Source organism: Mus musculus, chromosome 15 (assembly GCF_000001635.26).
Source record: "Mus musculus strain C57BL/6J chromosome 15, GRCm38.p6 C57BL/6J".
Lineage (NCBI taxonomy): Eukaryota > Metazoa > Chordata > Mammalia > Rodentia > Muridae > Mus > Mus musculus.
Genome location: NC_000081.6, coordinates 97,847,475 through 97,873,779, shown reverse-complemented (window position 1 = coordinate 97,873,779; position 26,305 = coordinate 97,847,475). Strand labels below are relative to the sequence as shown.

At 48.7% G+C, this 26,305-nt stretch overlaps 1 protein-coding gene and 1 long non-coding RNA gene across 2 annotated transcripts in view; one reads left to right on the top strand and one right to left on the bottom strand.

Moving 5' to 3' along the window:
- The window catches only part of Vdr (vitamin D (1,25-dihydroxyvitamin D3) receptor), a 53,870-nt gene extending 34,517 nt beyond the window's left edge, over window positions 1-19,353 (top strand). Inside the window, exons 5-10 of the mRNA NM_009504.4 lie at window positions 3,950-4,134; window positions 4,357-4,462; window positions 6,492-6,663; window positions 14,531-14,682; window positions 14,875-14,991; window positions 16,149-19,353. Of these exons, the coding sequence (NP_033530.2) occupies window positions 3,950-4,134; window positions 4,357-4,462; window positions 6,492-6,663; window positions 14,531-14,682; window positions 14,875-14,991; window positions 16,149-16,408 (992 nt within the window). The 3' untranslated portion in view covers window positions 16,409-19,353. The remainder of the gene's footprint in view (window positions 1-3,949; window positions 4,135-4,356; window positions 4,463-6,491; window positions 6,664-14,530; window positions 14,683-14,874; window positions 14,992-16,148) is intronic.
- Window positions 926-26,305, bottom strand: Gm33690. Its single transcript, XR_384427.4, has 2 exons — window positions 26,128-26,305; window positions 926-1,512 (listed from the first exon to the last, which is right to left on the bottom strand). It is a non-coding gene; the product is annotated as a predicted gene, 33690 (long non-coding RNA).

The window sequence follows — 26,305 nt, the reverse complement described above, 5'->3', positions numbered from 1 at the left end:
AGGTCAGAGGACAACAAGGGGAGTCAGTTCTCTCCTTCCACAGTGTGGGTCCCAAGAGCTGAGCCCAGGTCAGCAGGCTTGGCCAGCCGGCCCTGGCCTTTCACTCAGAGCTGTGCCGCTTGCCTCTGAAGGCTAACTCTGAATCTTCCAGTAAACCACTGAAAACCTTTGTCCCTTTAATGGTTTATACTCCTCTGCTTCACCTGGGACACTTTGTGTCAGGACTCCAAGTCTGAGAGACAGAATCCCGAGAGGGCAGTTCAGTTGGGTTCAGTCAGAGGCAGATGGGCTGTGGGCATCACCATTCACCCCAGAACCAGACTGCCCAGGTCTGAACGCTGGCTCTACCATCGTTAGCTGTGTCACCCTGAGCAAGCCACACACCTCTCTGGGCCTCCGTTTCCTCTTCTGTAAAGTAGGGACAAGGATGATGCTTCCCTTAAAGGACTGTCATATGTGCACCAGCACTTACCGCAATTCCTAGCACATTTTTTAAAAAAAGTCACAAATTATTCTTCTCTTCTCATCATGTCAAACTTGATCACCAGAAATCCTAGGTCCCAAAAGATCAAAAGTAATTCCAAGGCCGGAGGAGGGAGGGTGGTGTTCACCCACCACTTAAGAGGCAGAGGCAGGCTGACAGATCTTTGTGATTTTGAGGCCAGCCTGGTCTACATAGTAAGTCTCAGGACAGCTAGAGATACAGAGTTAGACTCTGTCTTAAAAGAAAAGGACATGGGGCTGGAGGGATGCCTCAGTGGTTAGAGCACTGGCTGCTCTTCCTGAGGACAGGTTCGAGTCTCAGCACCCCCTGGCAGGTGCCTCTAACTACAGTTCCAGGGGATTTGACCCCTTCTTCTGGCCTCTGCAGGCACCAGGCATGCATGTGATACACAATGCAGGAAAATCACTTCTAAAATTTAAATAATAATAATAATAATGATAATAATTTTATTATTTTTTAAAGAAAGGAAGTCATATTTCTAGAACCAAGCACCAATAAACAGAAAAAATATATAACCTAGCAGAGGTGTCAACAGAAATCATATCAAGTCACGCAAAGACCACGGAGCATACAATTCTAGGGTTATCCTTGCGCCTGCAGAGTGTGAAGGCATCCTCTGAGAAAATCTTATGGTTGTTCTCGTGGTCCCTTAAAGACCAATTTGTCTTAGAAGCATTTCAATCACAATTGTTTAAGTCAAAGAGGTCGTCTTCTATGGGCTTTCCCGTGAACCTGCGTGAACCTGCGTGCTATGGGTGCTGTTCCTGACACCACAGAGCACCATCAGCCTGGTGCAGTCCTCTCCGGCCTTCTCTGTGCCCTGAAAATGACTTACATAGTCATTTTTATGGAATGACTCTAACCACTGAGCCATCCCTCCATCCCCATGTGTCTTTGTCTGTTGAGACAGAGTCTCACTCTGAGTCATGGGCACACTGTGCTGCTGTGCTTGGCAGTTGGCGTCAGACTACTTGGCACGCTCTGTGGCAGGCATCCCCGACGAAGCTCTGTAATGGGACAAGAGAATTGTAAGCCATAGCCCCTGTCTTTTGCATCCTGGGCTCTAGAAAAGAAAGCCCCAGATTTCTTGTTCCTCTGTCAGTGTTTATTAAAACCTGTAGTAGCTATGAGTCTTAAAGAGTGGGAGACTTAGGTACCCGTGAGTGTGCAAAACACTAATTACACAGGAATAAGAAGAGCTCAGAGCCACTGGGGCAATCAAGAAAGGCTTCCTGGTTAAGAGCTGGCCACTGAAGAAAGACAGAATACACATAGCTGTTGGGTAGAGAAGACCCAGGGGGACAGGCATCCAGAACAAGTGTAAGCAGGTCGTGTTTACAGCTCAGCAATGCCAGCATTGCCTGGAACAGAAGCTGTGTCCAAGGATGCTGAGAAATGGGGTTGGAATGAGTTACTAAGGAGCGGGATCATGAAAGGCCTTGACTTCGACTGGATCCTGGCAAACAATGGAGATGCAGAAGGCTCTAGGGAGAACAACAATACAGGATCCTGGAAGGGCTACCAGAATCTGTCAGGCTCATCAACATGCCTGTGGACGCCCACAGTGGAGACAGGAAGAGCCCTGCCTCCTGAGCACCCGTCTCTCCCTGTGCCCACCATGGGCAGGAGAGACCGGACACCTGACCGTGGTTCCACGGGCCATGACCTTAGGCCCTTTCTCCCCTTGGGATGCTCCTAGCCTCCTAGCTCCTTTTCCCCCAACCCTGCCTGACCTCCTAGAAGTTGAGCCAACACCTTCTGTGGGAAGAGGCAGCGATGAATCAGCCACCTGGGCGTGGCTTCCTCTCGACACTGTTCCCAGTCTGTGTACCTTGGGAAAGAAGACTCCATCTTTCCCAAATATTTCCCTTTCCTGCTATCCCTGCGGCTTTGATAGTCCTACCATTAGGTACTTCTTCGGCCCCACCCCGCACTGACTGCTCTCATCCTCTCTCTCCGTGAGGGGCTGAGGTCAGTGGACACTTCCTGAAACCCACAACCCGTTCACTCTCCGCATCCAGTTCCTTCTCCTGCTCTTGTGAAACTCCTCAGTTCTGTAGGCAGATGCCCTGGCAGCTTGGGTGCAGAGCAAGTAGATACAGGCTGAGGGCCCTCGTGCCCACTCCTAACATCAGGCTCTGCAAGCCCTGGCCAGGCGGTCTGTTTGCCTCACTCCTGTGCCAGGCATCCTGCTCCCACCTGCCCTTGCAAGCAGCTGCCCAACACTGGGTGTCAGGCACCAGTGCAGAAGCCCCTGTGCCAACCTGCAGGTGACAGAAGATCTTCCATGAACAGTTAGCTACCTACTGCCAGGTGGACAGGGTACCCCAGACTAGGGCTATGGGGCTCCAGACGCCAGGGATTCCAAGAGGGCTCAGAATATTCCTGGTACCAATACTGGAGGACAGAGACGTTGTTTTGCAGAGAATCAAAGGAGCGACGTCTTTTCGCGTTGTTTAGAATAGAGCAGATGGCTGAGTTCCAATGAAAATGGCCACTTCACGGGGGTTTGCTTAGCATCCCAGCTCCAACACAGGAAGAGCCTAGCTATGGACCCTGGGGCAAGGGCAAGGACTGGCATCTAACAGTGTGCCAGGCATACATCCAGTTCTCAAGGCAGGTAATCTTCTGGGATGGGTTTCTCTGTCTCCATCTCTTCCTCCTCTCCCTCTCTTCCCATCCTCTCCAATAAAGAGACCTTGGGGGCTGGACAGATGGCTCAGTGGTTAAGAGCACTGACTGCTCTTCCAGAGGTCTTGAGTTAAAATCCTCAAAGCAACCATATGGTGGCTCACAATCATCTGTAATGAGATCTGATGCCCTCTTCTGGGTGTCTGAAGACAGCTACTGTGTACTTACATATAATAATAAATAAATCTTAAAAAAATTTTTTTTTAAAAACGGCACTAACTGCACTTCCAGAGGTCCTGAGTTCAATTCCCAGCAACCACATGGGGATCTGATGCCCTCTTCTGGTGTGTGTCTGAAGACAGCTACAGTGTACTCATATAAATAAAAATAAATGAGTCTTTGAAAGAAAGAAAAAAAGTTCCCTCCCAGTGTTAAAGAGAGTAAGAGAGCGAGAGAAAGACAGAGCTCGGATGAGACCATATGCTCTAAACTGCTCCTTTTTTACGAGCAAGAGAAAAAAAAAAAAAAAAAAGCCCAGAAACTCTGTTGTTTCTCCAAGGTCACACAACTGGTCCTTGAGGATCTTGCCTTCCAAGTACCTACATTGTTCCTCTCATACCCTCTTCTCCTGCACACACCCGCCCTTTCGCTGTAGAAAACCGGGTTGTCTCCATGATAAGGCATCGGCGCTAACATGGCAGCTGGGTCCCCAGGAGCCGCAGTGTAAGGAGCCGTCCTGGCCCTTTTGTAGTGGAGGAAGGGTTCCTGTAAGTTTTGGGCCGTGACTCTGGACTCGCTTTCTTGCCCCCGCAGTCATCCTCACAGATGAGGAGGTGCAGCGTAAGCGAGAGATGATCATGAAGAGGAAGGAGGAAGAGGCCTTGAAGGACAGTCTGAGGCCCAAGCTGTCTGAGGAGCAACAGCACATTATCGCCATCCTGCTCGATGCCCACCACAAGACCTACGACCCCACCTATGCCGACTTCCGGGACTTCCGGGTACGTCTGCCAGCCTGTGGCTTGAACCAGGCTAGTGGAGAATCAGGTATAGCCCAGGCACGGGGAGCAGGGCTAGAAGGTTGGGACCCAGGGAAGGTTCGGAGGCTGTGCTGCCCACGGCGAGCCCTTCCTCTCTCCCTGCAGACCTTTGCCCTCAGAGGCAGGAGAGGGGCCCTCAAATAGGGACCTCTTTGCCAAAGACAACCCATCTTTGCCTTCCAGCCTCCAATTCGTGCAGACGTAAGTACAGGGAGCTATTCTCCAAGGCCCACACTCAGCTTCTCCGGAGACTCCTCCTCAAACTCTGATCTGTACACCCCCTCACTGGGTAAGGAGCACGACTATCAAGAAAACAGGCTTGTGGGTGTTCGGGCCCACTCGCCCTGAGGCTATAGGGGAAGTGATGGAAATCTCCCATTTCCATACTGTGTGTGGCACAGGGTCCTCCATACAGTTCCTCTTTCACAGAAAGGGGGTTGGCTGTGCGGTATGCATGCTGGGAAGAGACCAAGCTGAGGTTCTGGCTGTATAGATGGGCCTTCTTGAGTCACGCTCAGCCTCTGAGCCAGACCCTACCCTTGACTTCCTCTCTGGAGGTCAATATTCAATGTTTTGCTCCTGGACTCTTTGGAGGGTGAAATTGATGGAGGGAGGTGACCTATGATGTGGGAAGGGCCTGAACACTGGGGAACTAAACATCACGGCTTTGGACAACTTGTCGCCTGCTACTCCTGAGAGCATGGCACACTGTGCTTTCGGCCCCCTTATACATTCATGTCTGTCATCCTGCATCATCCGTCCTTCCTCGTTCTGCCCTGCCCCTCCCTTCTACCTCTCAACCAGCCCTAGTGTCCTCCTCTTGGGGCCTGGAAGAAGGTGAGGGTGGAACCCCCACTCTGGGTGATTATAGCCTTCAGATACTAGACCTCTAGACTCATGTACACACATGTGCGTGAGTGTGTGTGCATGGGCACACAAGCACACACACACACACTAAAATTTTTAAAACTTAAAACTAAAGTTTTAGGAGACTGAAGAGTATTGTGACATATAGTAACAAGTGAAAATTCCCTGCTGTCGGATATCTAGATTGGCTCCTAGTCTTTTAATTTTTCTCTTGGGTAAATATTTATTCCATTTTTTTTCTTATAATGAATGCATGGAACTGGGATTACTCTACACTTAACTGTGAATCATCATCTCTCTTTCTCTCTTCCCCTCTCTGTCTGTCTCTGTCTCTCTGTCTCTCTCTCTGTCTCTCTCTGTCTCTCTCTCTGTCTCTCTCTCTCTGTCTCTCTCTCTCTGTCTCTCTCTCTCTGTCTCTCTCTCTGTCTCTCTCTGTCTTTCTCTCTCTCTCTCTCTCTCTCTCTCTCTCTCTCTCTCTCTGTTTCTCTCTCCTGTGTGTGTGTTTGGGACCCCTCAACCCATGGGATGAAAAGGTCCCTTTTGTCATAATCAAGTAAGTACAAGAATATCTGCATTTTTCCAACTAGACATTGGAACCAAATATAAACTTGATGCTAGTATTTGTGAAGATTGAAGCACCAAAGAAACTCTTTGTGGGTTTGTGGGTGCGCATTCATGTGCATGGTTGTGTGAGTGTGGGGTGGAGCATACAATCACTGCACCCAGGTGCTAGAGGCAGGAGGCAGATCCCGGTGAGTTCAAGGCCACCCTAGTTTACATAGTGAGTTCCAGGTCAGCCAGGGATATAAATTAAGACTCTGTCTAAAAACACAAAACAACAACAACAAAGGCTTTAACAGTCCACAGTCAGAGTCCAGTCCATCCATCCCTCTCATCTCCACCTCTCGAGAACTAAGGTTAGAGGCATACACGACCACACCCAGCAACTAGAGGCTTTTCACACCAAGTTTCAAATTGCTTTTTAGATTACCTGCACAACTATCCGTCTTCAAGAGCATCCATCACTGCAGGAGTTTTTGATGCTTTAATCTTTACAAATGCCAGCATGGAGTTTATATTTACTTCCAGGGTATAGTTGGCAAAATGCAGATATCCTCTACCTTGTAGTTCCTTGATCATGATAAAGGGGAGTGTGTTGCTCCACGGGTGGAAAGGTCCCAAACACATTTTAACACTGAGAATAATAGGAAGTCCATACTTTGCAAAGTTATAGCTAAGAAGGATATTTTTCCTGAGTATCTCTGGTTCCTTGAATTTACTGCCTCAAACAGCTAAAGAGATGGGGAGAGACCCAGAGGGAGTCCGGAGAGGAACAGACCCTGGGAAAGGGCAGTCACCATTGGATCCTCTAAGGCACACAAGGTTCTCACAGGAGGGCCCTGCCTGGGTGTCCTTAAATAGCTCTCTGCCTCTTTCCTCCTCATCCCCAGACATGATGGAACCGGCCAGCTTTTCCACGATGGATCTGAATGAAGAAGGCTCCGATGACCCCTCTGTGACCCTGGACCTGTCTCCGCTCTCCATGCTGCCCCACCTGGCTGATCTTGTCAGTTACAGCATCCAAAAGGTCATCGGCTTTGCCAAGATGATCCCTGGCTTCAGGTAAGAAGCTCTGGCAGGGGGGGGGGGGCTGTCAGAATCCCCTACGGGCCTGGAAGGTGCTTGGCTCATTTCTACTGCTTCCTCCACACACAGCCTCAGGCCTGCCCCAGAGTGCCCAACGGGAACCCCTGGACAAGGCCAGGATATACGTTCTTACATGTAGCTGCCCACAGTTGTGTTGAGAGCCAGTCCTGACAGGAGCTCTACTGCTCGCTTCCCGGAGGATGAAATGAAATCCCACCAGGGTCTCATGGCCACCTAAGATCTTTTTATGACATCAGAACCAGCCCAAGGACTCCCAGCTCCTCGAACGAAGCTGGTTCCCACTTGATTCCTTTGGCTTGCAGCTAGCTAGCCCTTATAGCATCCCTTTAGATTCGATCCTGAACATGCACTTCTGAGGCCAGAATGAGGTAACAGTGAATACAATGTATAGGACTTCTGGACTTGTGAAATAATTCAGGTATCCTAGAAAAATGGTGGCAGTTTCACCGGAATACATGACCTGGCCATTTGTTATTCAAATCTGTATCAAAACACCATTTCCTAATGATACTAAGCCTTCTTACTGAAATAGGTAGATATAAAGAACCTACTAAAGTAGGCATTTCGCTGTACAGACTCGTTCACATGAATGCCTGCATTATGTCAGTTTGTTTCAATAATAATTGCATTTGGAGCTGGGGAGATGGTTCCGTGATTAAGAGCGCTCGCTGTATAATCATGAAGACCAGAGTTCAGATCCTTATTACCCACATAAAGAAATCCAGGCCAGGACTGGAAAGCTGGCTGAAGAGCACTGACTATCTTCTGAAGGACCCAAGTTCGATTCCCAGCACCTACACAATAGCTTACAAGCCTCTGTAACTCCAGTTTTGGGACATCTAGTGCCCTCATGTGGCCTCCACAGGTACTGCATGCTTGCGGTATATACATGTACACCCAGGCCAAAACACCCAGACATAAAGATTAAAAAAAAAAAAAAAATCTAGGCTTGCTTGGTACAAATCCCAGCATTCTGTGGCAGAGGGGATCCCCAGCAAGCTGTCTACCTTGACTAGATACATCAGCCACCTCTAGGGCTCAGGGGACCTTGCTCCAATATATAGAGTTATAAGAGATCAAGGGGGATAGACAGTATCAACCTCTGGCCTCTATACACATGCCCACACATATGTCTATACACATATGAACATGCACACACAGACCTGCACACAAACAGACACCCCACATATATAATTATATATTATAGTGTATATATATTGTATATCTATATTATATGAATATAATTATATATATTATATATAATGTATATGTGTTTATATATGTGTGTGTATATACATATAAAAATAAGTAACATATATGTTACTTATCCCTGAATATCCATGCAGTGTTAAATATTCTTAAAACAGTGCGTATTGTCACTTTTAATATCTATATTGAAATACGGTTAGATCTATATTTATGTATATTTAATGTCTTCACTGTTTCTAAAAGTTCACTAGGTACATTTCTGTAAAACCCTTACATAATGTGGTCAACAAGTAGGAAGAAGTCAGAAGTCAGTCAGCACAAAACAATACGGTCATCACTTCCCATGGTAGCAGTTGCTGAGAGCAGACTACTTCCCAAACACGGAAACTAGGGCCTGGTGTTGGGGCTTGGGAGCAGGAAATGACTGGTGAATGGCCACCTTTGGATAGAGGCTAACAGGAGGTGACTTTCATGGTCTTGCCCACCACTGTGAGGAAAAGCAGTTAGTTCTTATCTCAAGTACCACGCCGTCCTCTCAACAATGGCAGTTAGCAGAGCTAACACAGCACGTCCCAGCAAGTTTCTGACAGGAGACGACTGCCTGAGTGTTGTTTTATACTGCTCACCAACTCAGACTGGATCAGGGATTGACATGTGGAAGAGAAACATGACAAACAGTGATGAGACACACACAGACACACAGACACACAGAGACATAGAGACACACACAGACACACAGACACAGTCACACACAGACACACACAGACACACACAGACACACACAGACACACACAGACACACAGACATACACAGACATAGAGACACACACAGACACACACACAGTCACACAGACACACAGACATACACAGACATAGAGATACACACAGACACAGTCACACACAGACACACACAGACACAGTTACACACAGACATACACAGTCACACAGACACACAGACACAGTCACACAGATATACACAGACACACAGAGATACACAGACACAGTCACACGCACACAGAGACACACAGTCACACACACACACACACACACACTGCACCTTCAGCTGTGGTGACAGGAGCAAGATCTCTGTCAGCCAGCTGGGCACACGGAGGCTCCTGTGTGGAACAAGTCCTGGTTCACCCTCAGAGCCTTGCTGTGGGACAGGCCACACATTTTATTTAGCACAAGTGCCAGCTCCTTTGGTTGTGCTTCATGCTGCTGTCTGCAAACTCCATGTCTTCCAAAGACGTGTTTTATGTAAATAACTGGAGTCAAAACACTCCAAGGCGCTGACGTCCTGGCAGCAGCTGGCTTCCATCTGACTCTGAGGACCACTCTCCTCTGGGAGTTCCATCTTTCCTCACTATAGTGTGGGAGAGGGCGGACAGGGGGCTCCTGAGACACCCCCCCATTAGATGCCAAAGTTTGGTGTTTGGAAGCGGTAGAGGCGGCTATTATTGAATACAGAGAAAACATCTTTAATTCAGACCACCCAACACCCATCCTTCCCGAGTACCTCAAGTTCTGTTTCCTTCCCATATCGTCAGCTCTTATCATTTCTCTCTCCTCTACCCTTTCTCCAAGGCTGAGACACGCTACTCCTTTCTTTCCTTTCAGGCCCCATGTCCCCCACAGGGTTCACTAGCTTAGCGCTGTAGTCATGGCTAAAATAAGGGACACGTGAACAGACATGGGAGCCACCCAGGTATTCCTGCAACGTGGGCTAAATGGGTGCTAAACATCCACAGGTTAGCTTCTCTTTCTTCAGCGTGGCCTGAGAAGTTTCAGAGCAAGCAGCTTTATAATAAAAATGGACCAGGCCTTGCCCGAGTTCTGGAAGTGCAGAAATGTAGATACCCAGACCAGACAGAAAGGATGCTGCACGTGGACAGGAGCCAGCCCGGCAGCTCTCCGGGTCTGCGGTTTCCACACTAAGGAGTTGTGTTTTTCTGAGAACAGTAGTAGCATCCCTGGCAACTTTGATCTTGTTGCCCGAAGGCGAGGGAGACAGGTGGGGAGAGGCGGGACTAGACTTCTATGTGGGTGAGGGGCGTGGGGATGGGAATGAGACTCCAGCTTGGGCACAGGCCCAAGCCAGGGCAGGACTTGATAGGCTCTTCTGGGCTTGCACGGCACAGTAGCGCACCCTTGGCTCTGCTCCCCCATCCTACCTCCCACCCTTCAGTCTGCTCCGGCTCACCCACAAACCTCTCTCTCCGTGCTTCAAAAGAAGTGCGTGGAGGAGGTGGTGTCGGGGATGCGCAGCCGTGGATACAGGCCGAGCATGCGCAGACTGCCGTACACAGCCAGCGATGTAGGGTACTTCTCAAACTGGGCTTCGTGAGCTAAACGCCTGTAGCCTCACTTGTATTTCTGGGGACTCCTCCTCCAGTCGCAGGCTGGAGGGTGTGATGCGCCCTCACCCTGGGCTCTTTCCCACTCCGCCGTTTATCCTCCCATTCTGCAGCTTTCTTGTATAAACCTTGAGGGATTGACGTGGATTAGAAGATCAACTCTGGCCTCCAGGGATTCAGGGTCTGATAGGAGAGATAGACATGTAAACAATGGCTGCCAAGAGATAAGAACTAAGCTGGAAATCTGCTGGAGGTACAATACCGTGGGAAGACAGGCAGGGAGGGGCTGGCCAGACAGCCACAGAGTTCCAGGGAGCACTTAGGGTAACCAGAAGTGGCAATAGCTGTGAATTGCTACTGGGAGGAGACAGCACTTGGCCAGGCCCTGGGTTAGTACCCGCCATAGCAGAGCGAGCTCCCTTCCCAGTTTCCTGGAACCGTGGTTAGAAAGTCCCTGCATTTCCCAGCGGCGGGTGTAATGTGGGCTTCAGGCAGGTTTCCCTCACAGCAGTAGTCTGTCCGGATCACAAGAGACTCTGATCCTATTAAAATCTCGATTCAAGCAGCAGGCCTGATTGCTCATCAGTTCTGAATAGAGCAAAGCCCTTCCTCACGGTCACTTGGAGGTGCAGAAATGAGAAGTGGCCAGGATACCTCGTGTGTTGCAACATAATATCTACCGCCTACCTACTAAGAGCTACACTGTTTTTCATGGGCTTTTATACTTTTTCTTAATTCCCCAAGATTTAATAGCGAGCTAAAACTCAAATGGAAGCGGTGTTAGCTTTGTTTATTGTTAGCCAGGCTTATTGTTTGCTTAGTTGATTGCTTGCTTGCTTGCTTGTGTCATGGTCTCTCACTTTGAAGCTCAGGCTGGTCTGGAACTTACTATGTAGCCCAAGCCAGACTCAAACTCCCCCTGTTTCAGCCTCCTAAATGCTATCACTATACCGGTTAGTCTTTACTTTTTTTTTCAATTGTTTTTAGTTTATTTTTTGTTAGATATTTTCTTCATTTACATTTCAAATGCTATCCCCAAAGCCCCCTTAGTTTTTACTTTTTTAATGTGCATCTACTTAGATACCATATTGTTAATCTGTTGCCAACAACAAAAGTAGGACATTGTAGTTCTAAAGAAAAGAAAAGAAAAGAAAAGAAAAGAAAAGAAAAGGAAGGGAAGGGAAGGGAAGGGAAGGGAAGGGAAGGGAAAGGAAAGAAGAGAAGAGAAGAGAAGAGAAAAGAAAAGAAAAGAAAAGAAAAGAAAAGAAAAGAAAAGAAAAGAAAAAAGAGAAATCAGGACTGGAGAGCTGGCTCAGCCTGGTGCCCTGAGGTCAATTTCTCAGAACCCATGGTGAAAGGAGAGAAGAGAGAACTGGCTCTCCAAAAGTGTCACTCTGACCGTGCAAGTATGCCATAGCGCATGTGCACACAGACCCCTCACACACGATAGTGATAGTAATGATAAATACATTTTTTTTAAAAAAAATTAAATTAGGTCTGGAGAGATGGCTCAGTGGTTGAGAGCACTAACTGCTCTTCCTGAGGTCCTGAGTTCAATTCCCAGCAACCACATGGTGGCTCACAACCATCTGTAATGGGATCCGATGCCCTCTTCTGATGTGTCTGAAGAGAGTGACAGTGTACTCACATACATAAAATAAATAAGTCAATCTTTTTTAAAAGCTCAATTAGCTACGGTTAGGAGCTCTCACAGATAATGGAGAAGTCTGGAGGGTTGGTATCCTGCTAGAACACGTGCAAGCCTATGGGATAGGGACGGGCCATTGACCAGGCACTGTGTAACAGCCTCACAGTTGGGTCCAGAGGCTGTGAGCTTGGCTCTTGGAGAAATCTACAGATTTCCAGTCACAGCCTTTCATCAAGCATGCTGAGGTGGAACTAGCCATGGAGTCTCTAATTGGAGCCTTCCGAGTGTTGTTTCTGTGTGCTTTCTCAGTCCTGACCCTTGGCTAGCCCTCTGGCCATGGAAGCTGTTCATTTCCAACCATCTATCAACTGTTTCCTGCATTTATCTACTGAGACACTTATATACTGGGTTGCTGAAGAAAGTGTCTTATCCTGCCTGCAGGAGACTCCTACGGAGGAGTCTAGACACAGTCGGGAAAGAAAAGGAGGGAAAGCCGGAAGCAAGTTGGCCTATCAACCTGCTCCCCACCCCCAGCCATTGCTCAGACAAGCCCAGCTCCTGACTCAGAAGATTGGCCTCTTGTCACACCAACCTGTTTATTGATCTTCTTGTATCCAGCGTTCAGTAATCATTGTGGGGGAAAACAATAAGGGAGTTAGGACTTGATTTTGGCTCTTGGTAGCTTACAACAAAAGTTAGAACTGGGAGATACAATCCCAGCTCTCAGGAGGCAGAGGAATCGCCAGCCGGGCTGGGCTACATAGAAACCCCAGTGTCCAGAATGCAGAACAAGCGGAGACAGAGGCAAGGACCAGAAGGGAGAGGTCAAAGATGAGCACCATCAGTATGTACCAGTGACAGGGAAAGAGCTAGATTGCTGGAGGCCGTGATGCCGCAGGACGGCACACTGGTTTGAAGGCCAGTGTGATGGGATGGGATCATCAAAAGAAGGTGTGTCTGAACCTATCTAAAGCATCTGATGGTACTTAAAATGATAAAGGGTCTCAATGTCAAGCCAGAAAACTAAGTTTAATCCATGAGACCCATATGGTAGAAGAGAAGAGATGCTCCCAAGTTGTCCTTTGCCATTCACCCACATGCTGTGGCTCTCACACACACCCCTCCACGTACACACAAGACAAATAATGTAATTTTAAAAAAAAAAATTGAAGGGAAGAGTTGTTCCCAGCTGAGGCTCTGCATATTCAAAGGTGTGATGTGTAGGCATGCATAGCAATTGACTGCAGAGTGGCCCTGTGTTGCAAGAATGGAGGAGGGGGTGGCATTGGGAGCTGGAAAGAGGCCTGGAAAGACCAACCACTGCCAAACTGCAGTCTGGACTTTGATCTTGGGGCTTTGATTCTAGGGAGGATCCCGGGCGCAAGAATGACATTGTAGCAGCATCAGGAAAGTCAATGAAAGACTTGAGGCACTGGGATTCCAGTAGGAGGCTGTTGCACAAATGATGGAAGGCCATTGTCATAGTGTTCTGTTCCAGTGAAGAGACTCCATGGCCAAGGCAACTCTTGCGTTTAACTGCGGGGGTGGGGGTGGGGGGTGGGGATGGCTTGCTTACAGTCTCAGAGGGAAGTCCGTGATCATCATGGCGGGGGAACAGACATGGGCAGCTCTAGAGAAGTAGCTGAGAGCTTTCCATCCTGATCCACAGTCAGCAGGCAGAGAGAGAATCACTAAGTCTGCTTTGGGCTCTTTAAACCTCAACGCCCACCTCCTCAGTGATACACACCCTCCAACAAGACCACACTTACTCCATCGAGGCCACACCCCTCATCCTTCCCAAATAGCCTCACTCCTGGTGACTAAGCATTTACATATATGACCCTGTGGGGACCATTCTCATTCAGACCACCACAGCTATGGAGACATCTCAGTAGATCAATTGCCTGCTTACGCAAGCATGAGGTCCTGAGTTCAGATCCCCGAACCCCACTTAACACCCAGTTCGCATCTATAACCCCAGCTCTAGCATCGGGAAGCAAGTAAAGTCCCATGGCTCACTAGCCAGGTAGTCGATCTGAAACCAGCAGCTCCGGGTTCAGCAAGAGACCCTGTCTCCAAACGAGATGTTGGATCGAAGACTTTGGACATCAACTTCTGGCCTTCACACACACACACACACACACACACACACACACACACACACATGCACACACCCAAAAAACAATGGAGCTCTGAGACAGAGCAGGCCCTAGTGTAAGCAGGAAGTTAAGAAGCCAAGGGCTCATGAGGCGTCCTGGAGACAGAATTGTCTACTGGGGAGGACTAGACTACTAGAAACACAGAAAGTGTTGACGGTGGCTTTGGCTACACCCTTTGCAAACCTGGGTTGTGTGCTACAACACAGGGAGCTTCCTTTGACTGTCCCTCCCTGTCTATGGTAGCTCGAGCTTTCGGTTACTGAGCTACTGGGACAGCCTTGGGCTCTCTCCCTCCAGATACCTTCTTTCCCATTCCAACCAACCTGGAACCCCTTGATGGAAGAGCCAGCCCCGTGCTGGTCAGCCATCGAGGATAGCTCCGTCCAAACACTAACGGGTTGCCTGAGACTTGAACCAGTTACCTGATTTCTCACCACCTGCTGTCCCCAACAGGGACCTCACCTCTGATGACCAGATTGTCCTGCTTAAGTCAAGTGCCATTGAGGTGATCATGTTGCGCTCCAACCAGTCTTTTACCTTGGATGACATGTCCTGGGACTGTGGCAGCCAAGACTACAAATATGACATCACTGATGTCTCCAGAGGTGCGGTAGGACTCCACCTATACTCCCTCCAGCTCCCAGACTCTGTCTCTATCCTATTTCTGGACTTGTGGGGGTTTAACCAGATATACGGAAGGGGAGTGGGTAACAACAGGGGAGGGGAAGGGTAATGCCCAGGGGTGGTTTCAGGTCGGGTGGATGTCTCTACCTCACCCTGGCTGTTCTCTCTCACAGCTGGGCACACCCTGGAGCTGATCGAACCCCTCATAAAGTTCCAGGTGGGGCTGAAGAAGCTGAACCTCCATGAGGAAGAACATGTGCTGCTCATGGCCATCTGCATTGTCTCCCCAGGTACGGAGCCTGGCAGGGAGGAGCTGAGAGACCTGGGAGTCCGTGGGGACTGTGAGGGACAGAGACCTGCTCAGAGCCAGCAGGGCAGTCTGAAAGAGGAATGAACAAGAGAAGCGATAATGAAATAAGGAAATGCTAACTTTGCTGGGTTTACATAGCCCAGAAGGCATGTGGAGGGGTCGCTCAACACATGTGGCTTTGTCTTATGGAGGCCAGGATGATTCATGGGACTTTGAGGAACCAGATGAACAGGGTTCCACAGGCCATTCATAGGACTTGGGTGTTCCCAATACTCAGGCTCTGTTCTAGTGTGACCCCAGATGAACTTTCCAGTCATCTGTGGTTCCTCAGAGGCAGGGCACAAATCCTTGGGGAGTAATTGATGCTTCTGCCTGGGTTGACTTTGAAGGCCAAAATGGGGGGGGGGGGAGGTACTGAGAAGGAAGTTGTTGTGGTCTTGGAGATGTTATATTGGTGATAAAGCCCAAAGGACAGAGCCCTGGCTCAACCTGGACCATGTGCACACAGGGGACAATCTAGTGGCCTGTGGCCAGGAATACCAAGGCTGAAGGCCCAAGGGATAGACATAGGCTTCCCTCCTGAGGTCCAGATGGCATGTGCTCACTTAATCACATGATGGTTTACTGAGCACCTACTATGGCCAGACACTGGGCAAGGCACAGGGAGTCATGGGAAAAAGGATAGACTTCTGAGAGTTAGGGAAAAGTAAATGCTGGTATGGACCCATCTGCACTATAATGAGAGTTTTGAATATGAAGATGCTACTGGAGAGATCCTGCATAGATCTGGGTCACGGAGATGGAGGGTTATCAGGAACAGCCTTCTTCAGGAAGAGCTTTGAGTTTGTTCTGTGATAACCAGTCAGCCAGGGGGAAAGACAAGAGCTGATGCCCAGGCAAAGGGGAGATCTGTTAGCGAGAGTGGGAAGTACCTGGATACCAAAGCAAAGACTGAACCTAGAGACAGAAGGAATGGGATGAGGTAGGGACAGGACCAGATGAGCCCAGGAAAGGACTTGGTCCTAAATGCAGGGGATGTTATGGGGAACGGGGGAGATGCTGACATAGGGCACCTGTGTGGTGGATACTGTAAAACTAAGCCACAAGCATCCTGTCTTCTTCCATCCTGTGACACAGACCGACCTGGGGTACAGGATGCTAAGCTGGTTGAAGCCATTCAGGACCGCCTATCCAACACACTGCAGACCTACATCCGCTGCCGCCACCCGCCCCCGGGCAGCCACCAGCTCTACGCCAAGATGATCCAGAAGCTGGCTGACCTGCGAAGCCTCAATGAGGAGCACTCCAAACAGTACCGTTCCCTCTCCTTCCAGCCGGAGAACAGCATGAAGCTCACACCCCTTGTGCTAGAGGTGTTCGGCAATGAGATCTCCTGACCAGGGTGGCCTGCAGTGGTGCCTGGGTAGGGCCGCTCCTCTGGGGCCCTGTGCCCAGGCCCTGGGCTGGTTGCAGCCCAGCAGTGCCTCCTGCCCCTCCTGGAGTTCAGCTCCTCCTCTGCCGTGGCCCGTGTCTGTCTGGCTCATCCTTTCTCCTGCCCAGCCTCACACCTGATCTCCCTTTCCTGTAGACTGCAGGTTGCTCCTGTCCCTTGAGATCTCAGTTAGGAGACACTGCTGTTTATTTGACAAAGAAACTCAAGTGTGGGATGGGGGGAAGAGGGTAGAGGGCAGAGGCTGAAGGCAGAGAGCTCTGCCTAGGGAATGCCTCCGCCATAAGGGGCCACTGCTTGTGTCAAGGGAGGCAGGCAGAAGAGATGAGTCCATTCCTCAGGGACAGGTACCTGTACCTACCCCGATTCCAAACCTACCTGCCTGGTGAGAACTCCTGCCCCTGCCTACAAAGGGTACACAACCTACCCATCATCCCTAGTGTGTCCCGTCTCCTCCTGCCACCTGTCTGTATTATTCTGACCCAGGGGAGTCAGTCACTGTGGGGCCTCCTTCCTCTGCTGGTATACTCATGGACTCATTCACTGCCAAGATGACCAAATACTCTACCACACTAACCAAGGAGCCCTCCCTAGCCCTGCAGTTCCCACCTTTGAGGTTTTGTTATGGTAAGTCCCCAAGTCCAGTACCTCTGGTAAAGTGGACTTCTTCCCCCATCCCTAGAACCAGGGACCTAGAAACCACCATTGGAAAGTCCCCAGGGAATGGAATACAGAGCCCAAGCAATGAGGAGCAGGCAAAGCCAGCCTCCCAGCAGGACAACAAATGGAGGTCCATCTATCTTTGTCACCAAGCTGAGGTGTCTGAAGCCTGGAGCTACTGGGACCCCTCCTCTCCTCTATAGCTATTAGATGTGTCAGGACCAAGTTGACCCCAACTTTCAGAACGTCCCTAGCCCTGTCTTCATCCCTTCCCCTGCCAGTGCCTTACCACCTACCCAGGAAAGCAGGTCCTTGAGCCACCCAGGCCTTACAATTTGATCACCAAGAGTATCCCAGAAGTTATCTCAGCTTCTCCATCACCCCCACTTGGAGCAACAGTGTCACATCTCCACCCCACTTACCAATAAAAGCTACCCTTTCCACCCAGTGGAATGGGATGGCAGAAAACCAACAGTGGCCCAGATGGACCTCCAAGTCTGCTTTTCAGGTGTAAAGCCAGACATGAGCTCTCCCACCTCAGGGAAAAGGTAGAGGGGGCAGGTTAGAACTTGTGGTACAGTGATATTGGTCCAGTTCCTCCTGACTCTTCACTCTACCACCCAAAAGTCAATGTAGACCTACGAAACGGTCAGGTGATGGGCTAGGGACGTATCTTCAAACTCCATTTCTTCCTCTGTAGTAGCCCAGTCCAGGACTTTGGAACCCTGGTCTCATTCACCCCAAATATACTTCTTGCTGATCATGCGTTGTGGGGGTGTGGGGGGACCCATGCAGAGGAGGTTCTCTTCATAAGGGGGACTCACAGAAGGACCTTCCAGTGAATGTTTGACCTAGGGAATGCAGCCACACTGGAAGCACCAATAGAGGGCTAAGGTCAGACGGAGCATGGCCCCACGAGCCCCAGATTCCCTGAAAATCCTGAGATCAATCACATTTAACATCAGAAGAACCCTTAGTGTCCACCTGGCCCTATGTTTCCCAGAATTCAAGCGGAAAACATCTGAGAATGGCTTTCCCATATTGCATTACGGCATGCAGAAGGCTTTATTTTAAAGTCATTCCATCAGAGGTGTTCTCAGAATTAGACCCCACCTGTACTGTGTTCTAACACTGAGGGTGGTGGCACCTGATTCAGAGCAGTGTGTGTGTGTGTGAAAATACTGTATATTAATGATTATTGTTACTGCACACACACACACATACAAAAAAAAAAAAAAAACCCTAGAGAAAGACCTTTGATTTTAGCAGCAGAACACATTGATCTGGCTTACTACTCAACAGGAGGGAAAGTCTGAAAGTTGATAAGCTAGTTCGACTCCTTTATAATGAGAACCTGACATCAGAGGAGAGTGTGATTTACCTGGGCTCATATAATTAGAAGCATCTCCAGGCCTGGAGAAAATTTGAACTTATGGTCCCGGGCTGCTTTGTAGTGAGCCTGTTTCCACTGCTCTGGTAGCTGAGCCAGGCTATGAGGAAACCCTGGATATCAGCATAAACCTATGTCTGGGACTACGATCCCTTTTCCCTGGGTAATAAACTCAGCCACCCATCCTAAGGAGGCAAGCACTTGGCCTCTTTGAGTGAGACTTGGCTTTAGGACTCTCTGCATCAGCCTTGTGTGCATCAGGCACTGGAAAGCCTCTGTCTTCCCAGCCCTTGCCTCTCCAGGAAACTCCACAGGCCTCCAGAGAATACCAGTTTCTCAGCCCAAGGGGTCCATCACTGAGAAGTGCCCAAAGGGAAGTCAGGGAGCTGGGAGGAAAAGACAGCAGGACCAAGTAGGATTCCGAAGCCGAACTGGGAGAGAACAGCATCATCTATTTTTATTCTGAATGTACAAAGGCAGGGCCTTGAAAGAGCTCACACTTCCGAGGCGGAAATGGGTACCAAAATGAGAGATCAGCAAGATTTCCCAAGATAGGAGAATCCTCCTGCTGCCTGCGTGGGAGAAAGTAGGGGAGGAGTCCAAACCAGGCCACCAGAGATGGTTGAGATAAATGACAAATCTGGTGGAAGTCAGACATGGCTCTAAAGAGCTTCCTAAGAGACTTCCCGAGAGAGAGACAAAAGTGTTTGTTTGTTTTGTTTCCAGGAGCTTGTCAAATAAACCAATGAAAAAGCTTTGCCGATGATAATAAAAGATGCTCACACTTTCATAGCGCTTGCTACGTGACAAGTACCGCTGTAAATAAATGCCTCATGAAAACCAACTTGCTTGCTCTTTGTAAGGACCCCGTGAAAGATGCGCTGGTTTTGTCTCCACGTGGCGGAGGGGATTCGTCACCCAAAGCTCACTGGTGGTGAGGGAGGGGTGGGATTTAGACCCGGGTACCTCTCTCTGGAAGTCTTAATTAATTGCAACATTCTACTGCCCCCTACAGAGTTAAGTGGTGTGACAAATGATAGGCCCTCTTGCTACCACCCTAAGTAGGATGTGAAGGCTTCCGTTCAGTGATGGGGAAATGGAGGTGCTGGATCACAGAGTGCTCCCCCACACACACACTAGAAGTATTTGGCCTAATGTGTTAGCCCCAGTTAGGTGTGGCCCTTGCCAAAGAACATCAAGAAAGAAAGCCAAGTGATCACTGGTAACATTAGCTCTTGCGTTAGAAACTGTTGCTCAGCCCAGACTCAGGGTGTTACAGTAACCCCTGTGCACAAATACGGCTCCATGAGGCCCAGTGGAGTGAGATACACACAAGAATTCTCAACCAAGGACTTGGAATTGCAAATGTCACTGCCGAGTCCTACCCAGGTTTTTTGTTTGTTTGTTTGTTTGTTCTTGTTTTTAAGGTTAGTTCAGAAACCTGGGAGTGTGGTTTACTTTAATTTGCAGAAACATCTGAAAAGTTTTCAAGCCACAAACTAAGATGTCCCAGCAGAATGAGATGGGAATAGAGGAACCTGGAGCCAGAGCTAGGGGCCTTTGTCATGAAAAATAAGTTGACTTAGAGACAGAAACCCATAGCTGCCTGAGGCAGGCTTGTCTCTGTCTGTAGGAATGTGAAACTGAGAAACAGCTCAAATCCTCGGTGTTCTCAGAGATGATGCAGGAGAACACACAGTCTAGAAAAACGTCTTAAAATCAGATCAAAGAGATTTTGAGTTTTCACAGGCCAATCTTCTCCTTTGTTCTATACCTGCACTGTTGAACCACATAATTTCTGTTATTTTTTTTTCAAGACAAGGTTTTTCTGTGTAGCCCTGGCTACTGAACTCACTCTCTAGACCAGGCTGGCCTTGAACTCATGAGATCGGCCTGCCGAGCGCTGAAATTAAAGTCATGCAGCAGTATGCCCTGCTGAATTACTTGGGAGGCAGGGGCAGGCAGATTTCTGAGTTCGAGGCCAGCCTGGTCTACAGAGTGAGTTCCAGGACAGCCAGGGCTACACAGAGAAACTCTGTCTCGAAAAACAAAAACAAACAAACAAAAGAAAAATTGAAAATCATCAAAAGCAAAGGAAGGAAGAAGACGCCTAAGCGCCTGCCCTGGCCCTGCGGTGGACACCATTACAATGAGCACATATTTGATAGGGAGCCGGGAAAGACGGAACACACAATAGAGAGAAGGGAGAAAAGGCTAAGCCGAGAGGTGTGGGCACTGTGGAGAGAGGTGGAACTGGAGATGTGGTGGTGGTGAGGAACGGGCAGAAATGAGAAGCTGTGGTAAGGTCCTGCTGCTGTCAAAGGCCATGTCTGGGTCCATGGTGCTACTGCAGCAGCTGGGGTCTCTAATGATGTCCATGGTCCATGCTGCCACTGAGGGCCATGTGGATGTCAGTGGGCTGGGCTGACCATGCCTGAGACCATGGTGATGAATGGAGGCTATACTTATACCAGGAGCCAAGCTGATCTCAGTAGCCTATGCTGCTGCCTGAGGCTATGGTGATATCCTGGCCTGGGATGCTGCAGGCTGTGTCTGGGTCCATGGTCCTGCTGCAGGTGGGGTCTATGTCAATATCTGTAGCCTGAGTTATCACCAAAGGACATGCGAATATCTGAGTTCTGAGATGCCATCGGAGACCATGTGGACATCTGAGGGCCATGCTGCCACAGGGGGCATACTGATCTGAGTGTCCTATGGTGCCACCTGAAGCCATGGTGACATCCAGGCCCATGCTGCCACAAGGGGGCCATGTCTGGGTCTGTGGTCTTATCCAGCCAGGCCCTTGTTACCACCAAAGGTCATACAGATGTCACTGGTCTGGACTACTTCCTGAAGCCATGTTGATGTTCAAGCCCTGTGCTGAACTGGCCCTGCCCTCACCAACAACCATACTTAGGAGAATTGGCCTCGCCCCTCACTGCTGTGACACCTGGGAGAGTGTCCCCACTCCTTGCCTGGACAAAGCGGGAGAGCTAGCCCTGGTGGTGTGGGTGCAGGAGAGCTGGTGGGCTGACCCAACTTAGCTTCCACCCAGGCCCAGATCTGGGTCTCTGAGTTGGCTCACCCCACCATCTACCCCATCTATGAACTGCTGGAGTGTGTGAAGGGTCTAGTCCTGAAGACCCAAAGCTGTAGCATCTCCATGACACAGGGCAACTACAGGATATCCAAGAGGAGTTACAGTGAAGAGCCGGGATTGATAGTGTAGCAGAAGCCAGAGGGCTTGAGCCAGACCTGACTCATTGCAATGAACATTTGAAGTAAATCCGTCTGGGGCAAAAGGGTGTACTGTGTGATACACTGGAACACACTACAACTTCCACAGTGAGATTTTGTTGTTGTTTGCTTGTTTGTTCTGTCTTTGTTTTCTTTTGGGGGTTAGATTGCAAGGGTAGAGGGCAGATATGAAGGGATGGGGAAATGAGTGCGATCAGAATGTATGATGTGCAGTTCACAAAGAATCAGAGCTAAAAAGTTAAAAAAAAAAAACAACAAGAAACTCACAAAAGAAGAAAGAAAGGAAGAGAGAAAGAAAGAGAGAAAGAAAGAAAGAAAGAAAGAAAGAAAGAAAGAAAGAAAGGAAGGAAGGAAGGAAGGAAGGAAGGAAGAAAGAAAGAAAAGAAAAGAAAACCAAAGGACAGCAATGGTTATGTGGAGAGACCCTGTCTCAAAACCACAAAAAATAAACAAACAAAAGGGCGTTTCTACTAGACATTTCAGGAAAAAAAAAAAGAGTCTCATAACTGTGGAAAAAAAAAAACGAAATGAGCATTCAACTCTTTAACTGGATAAACCATGGCTCTCAGAGTTACCAGTGCTCAGTGGCCTCAGAGCTACCATGAGGGATAATGTCCTTTGGGCAGGGATGGTCATCCCAAGCCGTCTTCCCTAGTGCTATATTTTTGGAGACAGAGTCTTACCATACAGCACAGGCTGACCTGGAACTTACTATTGAGCACAGACTAATTTCAAACTCAATCCTCCTGGTAGTGTGAGGGAGGAGATGTTGTGGGCGAGGCTCGCTACTCCAGATAACAGCTCCGAGTCTCCTGTATCTGCACTTGTCATATACTGGGGAGTGTTTTGAATGGGGATCAGGAGAAGCATACCCTAAAATGTACTTTGAGGGCCATAGAGGACTTCTCCATACTGGAGAGAGGTCTCAAGAAGTAGCTTGAGACAGAGGGAGAAGCTGCGCTGGGAAACATCCCATTGGCCTAATGCCTCTCAAGGAGAGCCTGGAGTTGGGCTGGCCTTTGGATGATATCCAGTTGAGGAAGATGGATTTTTTCCACTTTTACATCAAAGAGCCGTTAGATACAGGCTGTCCCCAGAATTAGGGGTGACCTTGACATGTCCTTGACATATACCAAGGGCTGGTAGGAGTGAAAGATATTTCTTTACATTTTATCTACCCTGGAGAGACCTTTTTCAGAGGACTGTTCAAACTTGAGGAGAAGGTAAAATTATCCCAGTAGCTTCCTTGTGGATCTGGGAAGGCAGACATCCCCCTTCACAGGGTCCTTTGAGGCTCTCCCAGAAGAGAAATCTGAGCTGGAGCTCCACCACTAGGGGGAGTTACTACCCTACAGCAACGGCCCCCCAAGGTCCTTTTGCTGAAAGCACCTGATGGTGTTCCCCTCCCCTTACCCCAGAACATTGGACACCTCAAACCAGGGCCTCCTAAGGTCAAGATCTTGTATTTGTGGCCTCTACCACCTACTTGTGCCGAGAGTGAGCTAAGCCTCAGGCTGCCCATAAGGCTGATTGTGTGTTCTTTCCAAAGTTTCTAAGCACAGACTCACAAACAGACCATTTGAGACACTAGCAGTGGAAACCACAGTAACAGTTAAAGGAGGAGACTACTACACCCAGTCCTGAGGTTGTTACATGATGCTTCTGAGCCTTAGTTTCTTCTTCTATAAATGGTAGCAGTAACAGTAGCCACCTTGAAGGGTTACTGTTGCTACAAGTGTGTTAAAATTCATCACAAGGGCTCAGTGGTTAAGAGCACTGATTGCTGTCCTGAATTCAATTCTCAGCAACCACATGGTGACTCACAATCATCAGTGATGGGATCCAATGCCCTCTTCTGGTGTGTCTGAAGACAGCTACAGTGTACTCATATACATAAAATAAATAAATCTTAAAAGAAATTCATCACAGTAGCTGGCACATAGCCATCGACCATAAAGGCCTGCCAGCATCATTGCTGAGCTGCAGGGTGACCAAATAAATATGCCCTAAGATAGATGGCATTGTTCCCATGCTCTGATCACTGATTCTTGGAGGCTTGATTGTCCCCAAATGATGTCTTAGGCCTCTTCTTCAGATCTCTGCCTCTTGCTAGGGGCTTCTGTTCCCTAAATATCAGCAGCTAAAGAAAGTGTCATTCAAACATCTGGCCACCAGAGGGCGTGTGAGCCACTTAATAAGCCAAATTGGACCCAACCAAACCAGACTGTGGGCAGCTGGGAGTGGAATCCAAATTGAGACACAGAGGACTATGGTTACTGCTGTCACCAGCTTCTTCCATCTCAGTCCTTTCTTCTCCAACTTCATCCCCACAAAACAATAAATGACGGAAAAGAACAGACAGCAGCAACCGCTCCCCACCTCCTGACGTCATGGCGCGTGGGTCACACCCACCCCGGAGGTTGACGGTAGTACGCGCTCAGAGAAAGAAGACGCTGCACAAGTTTAAAGAATCCGATCTGATCTGATGGCTTTGGTTGTGCCACGTTTTCCCCGCTCACGTATCCCAGCATGCAGTGTAAATCCCACCTCATCTCTCCAGGGTCCTTGTGTTCCTGCACCAGATGTTAAAAGTGATCAGGCCAATGCTGTATCCAACAGGTTCCAGTTCTCTACTTGTGCGTGTTGGAGCCTGCGGCCCAGCAGTTCTCAGATGCTCAGCCAGAGGACTCTCTCGCCTCACAAAGAGAAGGAACCCTGAGAACTTTTGCTTTTGTAAATTATATCTAGCTGCTAGGTGTGATGGTAGACAGCTGTAGTCCCAGCACGCAGGAGATGGAAGCAGAAGGATCAAGAGTTCAAGGCCAGCCTAAGCTACATTGAGAGTCTGAGGTCAGCCTGAGTTACATGAGACACTGTCTAAAAAAAAAAAGAAAAAAAAAAGAAAAAATGGCAATATTTATGATATTAGAAATCAATACAGGGATTTAAAGTAAATACTATTACCTTTCTAAATATAACAAAATGAATCTATCTGACATTAATTTAAACGATTGTTATTAAAAGGACCATTCTTTGGAGCAACACTAGTTTAATGACAAAGAATACTGTTTTCCAAAGCGCTTTAATGTTGGACATAACAGAAGCCAGTTAAACTCTTTATCAGCTTCTGCACTCAGCCTGGTGTGACATCCCAAGTAGTCATAGAAGCAGCTTGGAGGGAGGGGAGGCACTATATCATTAGGAATAGGAATGAAAAAGTAAATACTGTCTTGGTAGTGTTATTATGAAAGGAACTGAAAACGGTTGCTATTGCAGAGTCTCCAAGACCCACAGGGGCCCCGAGGCTACCCCTTGGGGCCTATGCTGTATGCTTTCTGCACACTGCCCCCCCCCCAAGAAACCCCCTGGTCCTTTACCCTTATAGTTTCCTAAGACAAGTTCCATTTGCTCCTTAAATCTCCATCTCAGACTTCATGGTTTTCCCAGCTCCCCTCCTGACTTTTGCCACCCTGCACCCCTGCCCCACCTCACCTGCCCACTTTGGGTAAACATCACACTTTCACTGTGCCATAGAAGGAAGGGCAGCATGCATTTCGAGTTTGTTTACCAGACTGGGACAAAGTAGGGCTTCCATAGATCCAGCCGAACATGTGGATGGATGAACATGACGCAGTGGACTGCCCACCTCTGTGAGCATTGCAAAGACCTTTTTTTCCCACAGTAAACATCGAGTTTTAAAAGTTTTGGTGTCACAGGTCTGTAATTCCAGTGCTCCAGCGGCAGGGGCAGGAAGATTCCAGGGGCCAGGATAGCTGGAGCTTTGTATCAAGAGACTTTCTCAAAACCAACCAACCAACCAACCAACCAACCAACCAACCAACCAACCAATCAACAAACCCTTTGCTGGGGAAATGAAATGGAAATGTTTATGCAAATGTCAATCCTTTCCTTGAACTTGGGAGAGGTGGAGAGTTAAATCCATGTGGCTTCAAATCCAACATGCCCACTACCTCTTCAGAAAGCCTCTGCTGTATCTCCTGTCTTCTCTATCTGGCCAGATGGGTGTTTGAACCATCCGGTATCCAAATATTCCTATCAAGCTGACAGTTTGTATTAGGCTGCTCAAGTCCCTTGGCGCCTCATTTTGTCCTCCAGTAGTCTCTCTCTCTCTTTCTCTCTCTCTCTCTCTCTCTTAAATTTGTTGATATTTTGTCTGCATGTGTCTATGTGCACCGCACACATGCCAGGTGCTCAGAGGAGTCAAAAGAGGGCATTGTGACTGGAGTTACAAATGACTGTGAGCTACCATGTGGGTCCCAGGAATCAAACATGGTTTCTCTGCAAGAACAAGTGTTCTTCACCTCTAAGCTAGTTCTCCAGCCCCATCTCGTACTTACAATACTCTCCTGGTCTTTACTCTTCCAACTTAGGTAGGTGTTGAAGGAGATAGAGTTGAGGCTAACTCTCCTGCAGGTCAGCCTTTGTGTGCATTAGTTGGGAACTCTTTGGTTCCGTGTAAAAGACAGCACGGCTCATGAGGGAGGGGTGGAGAAGGAGGCTGTTTGGACAGATTAG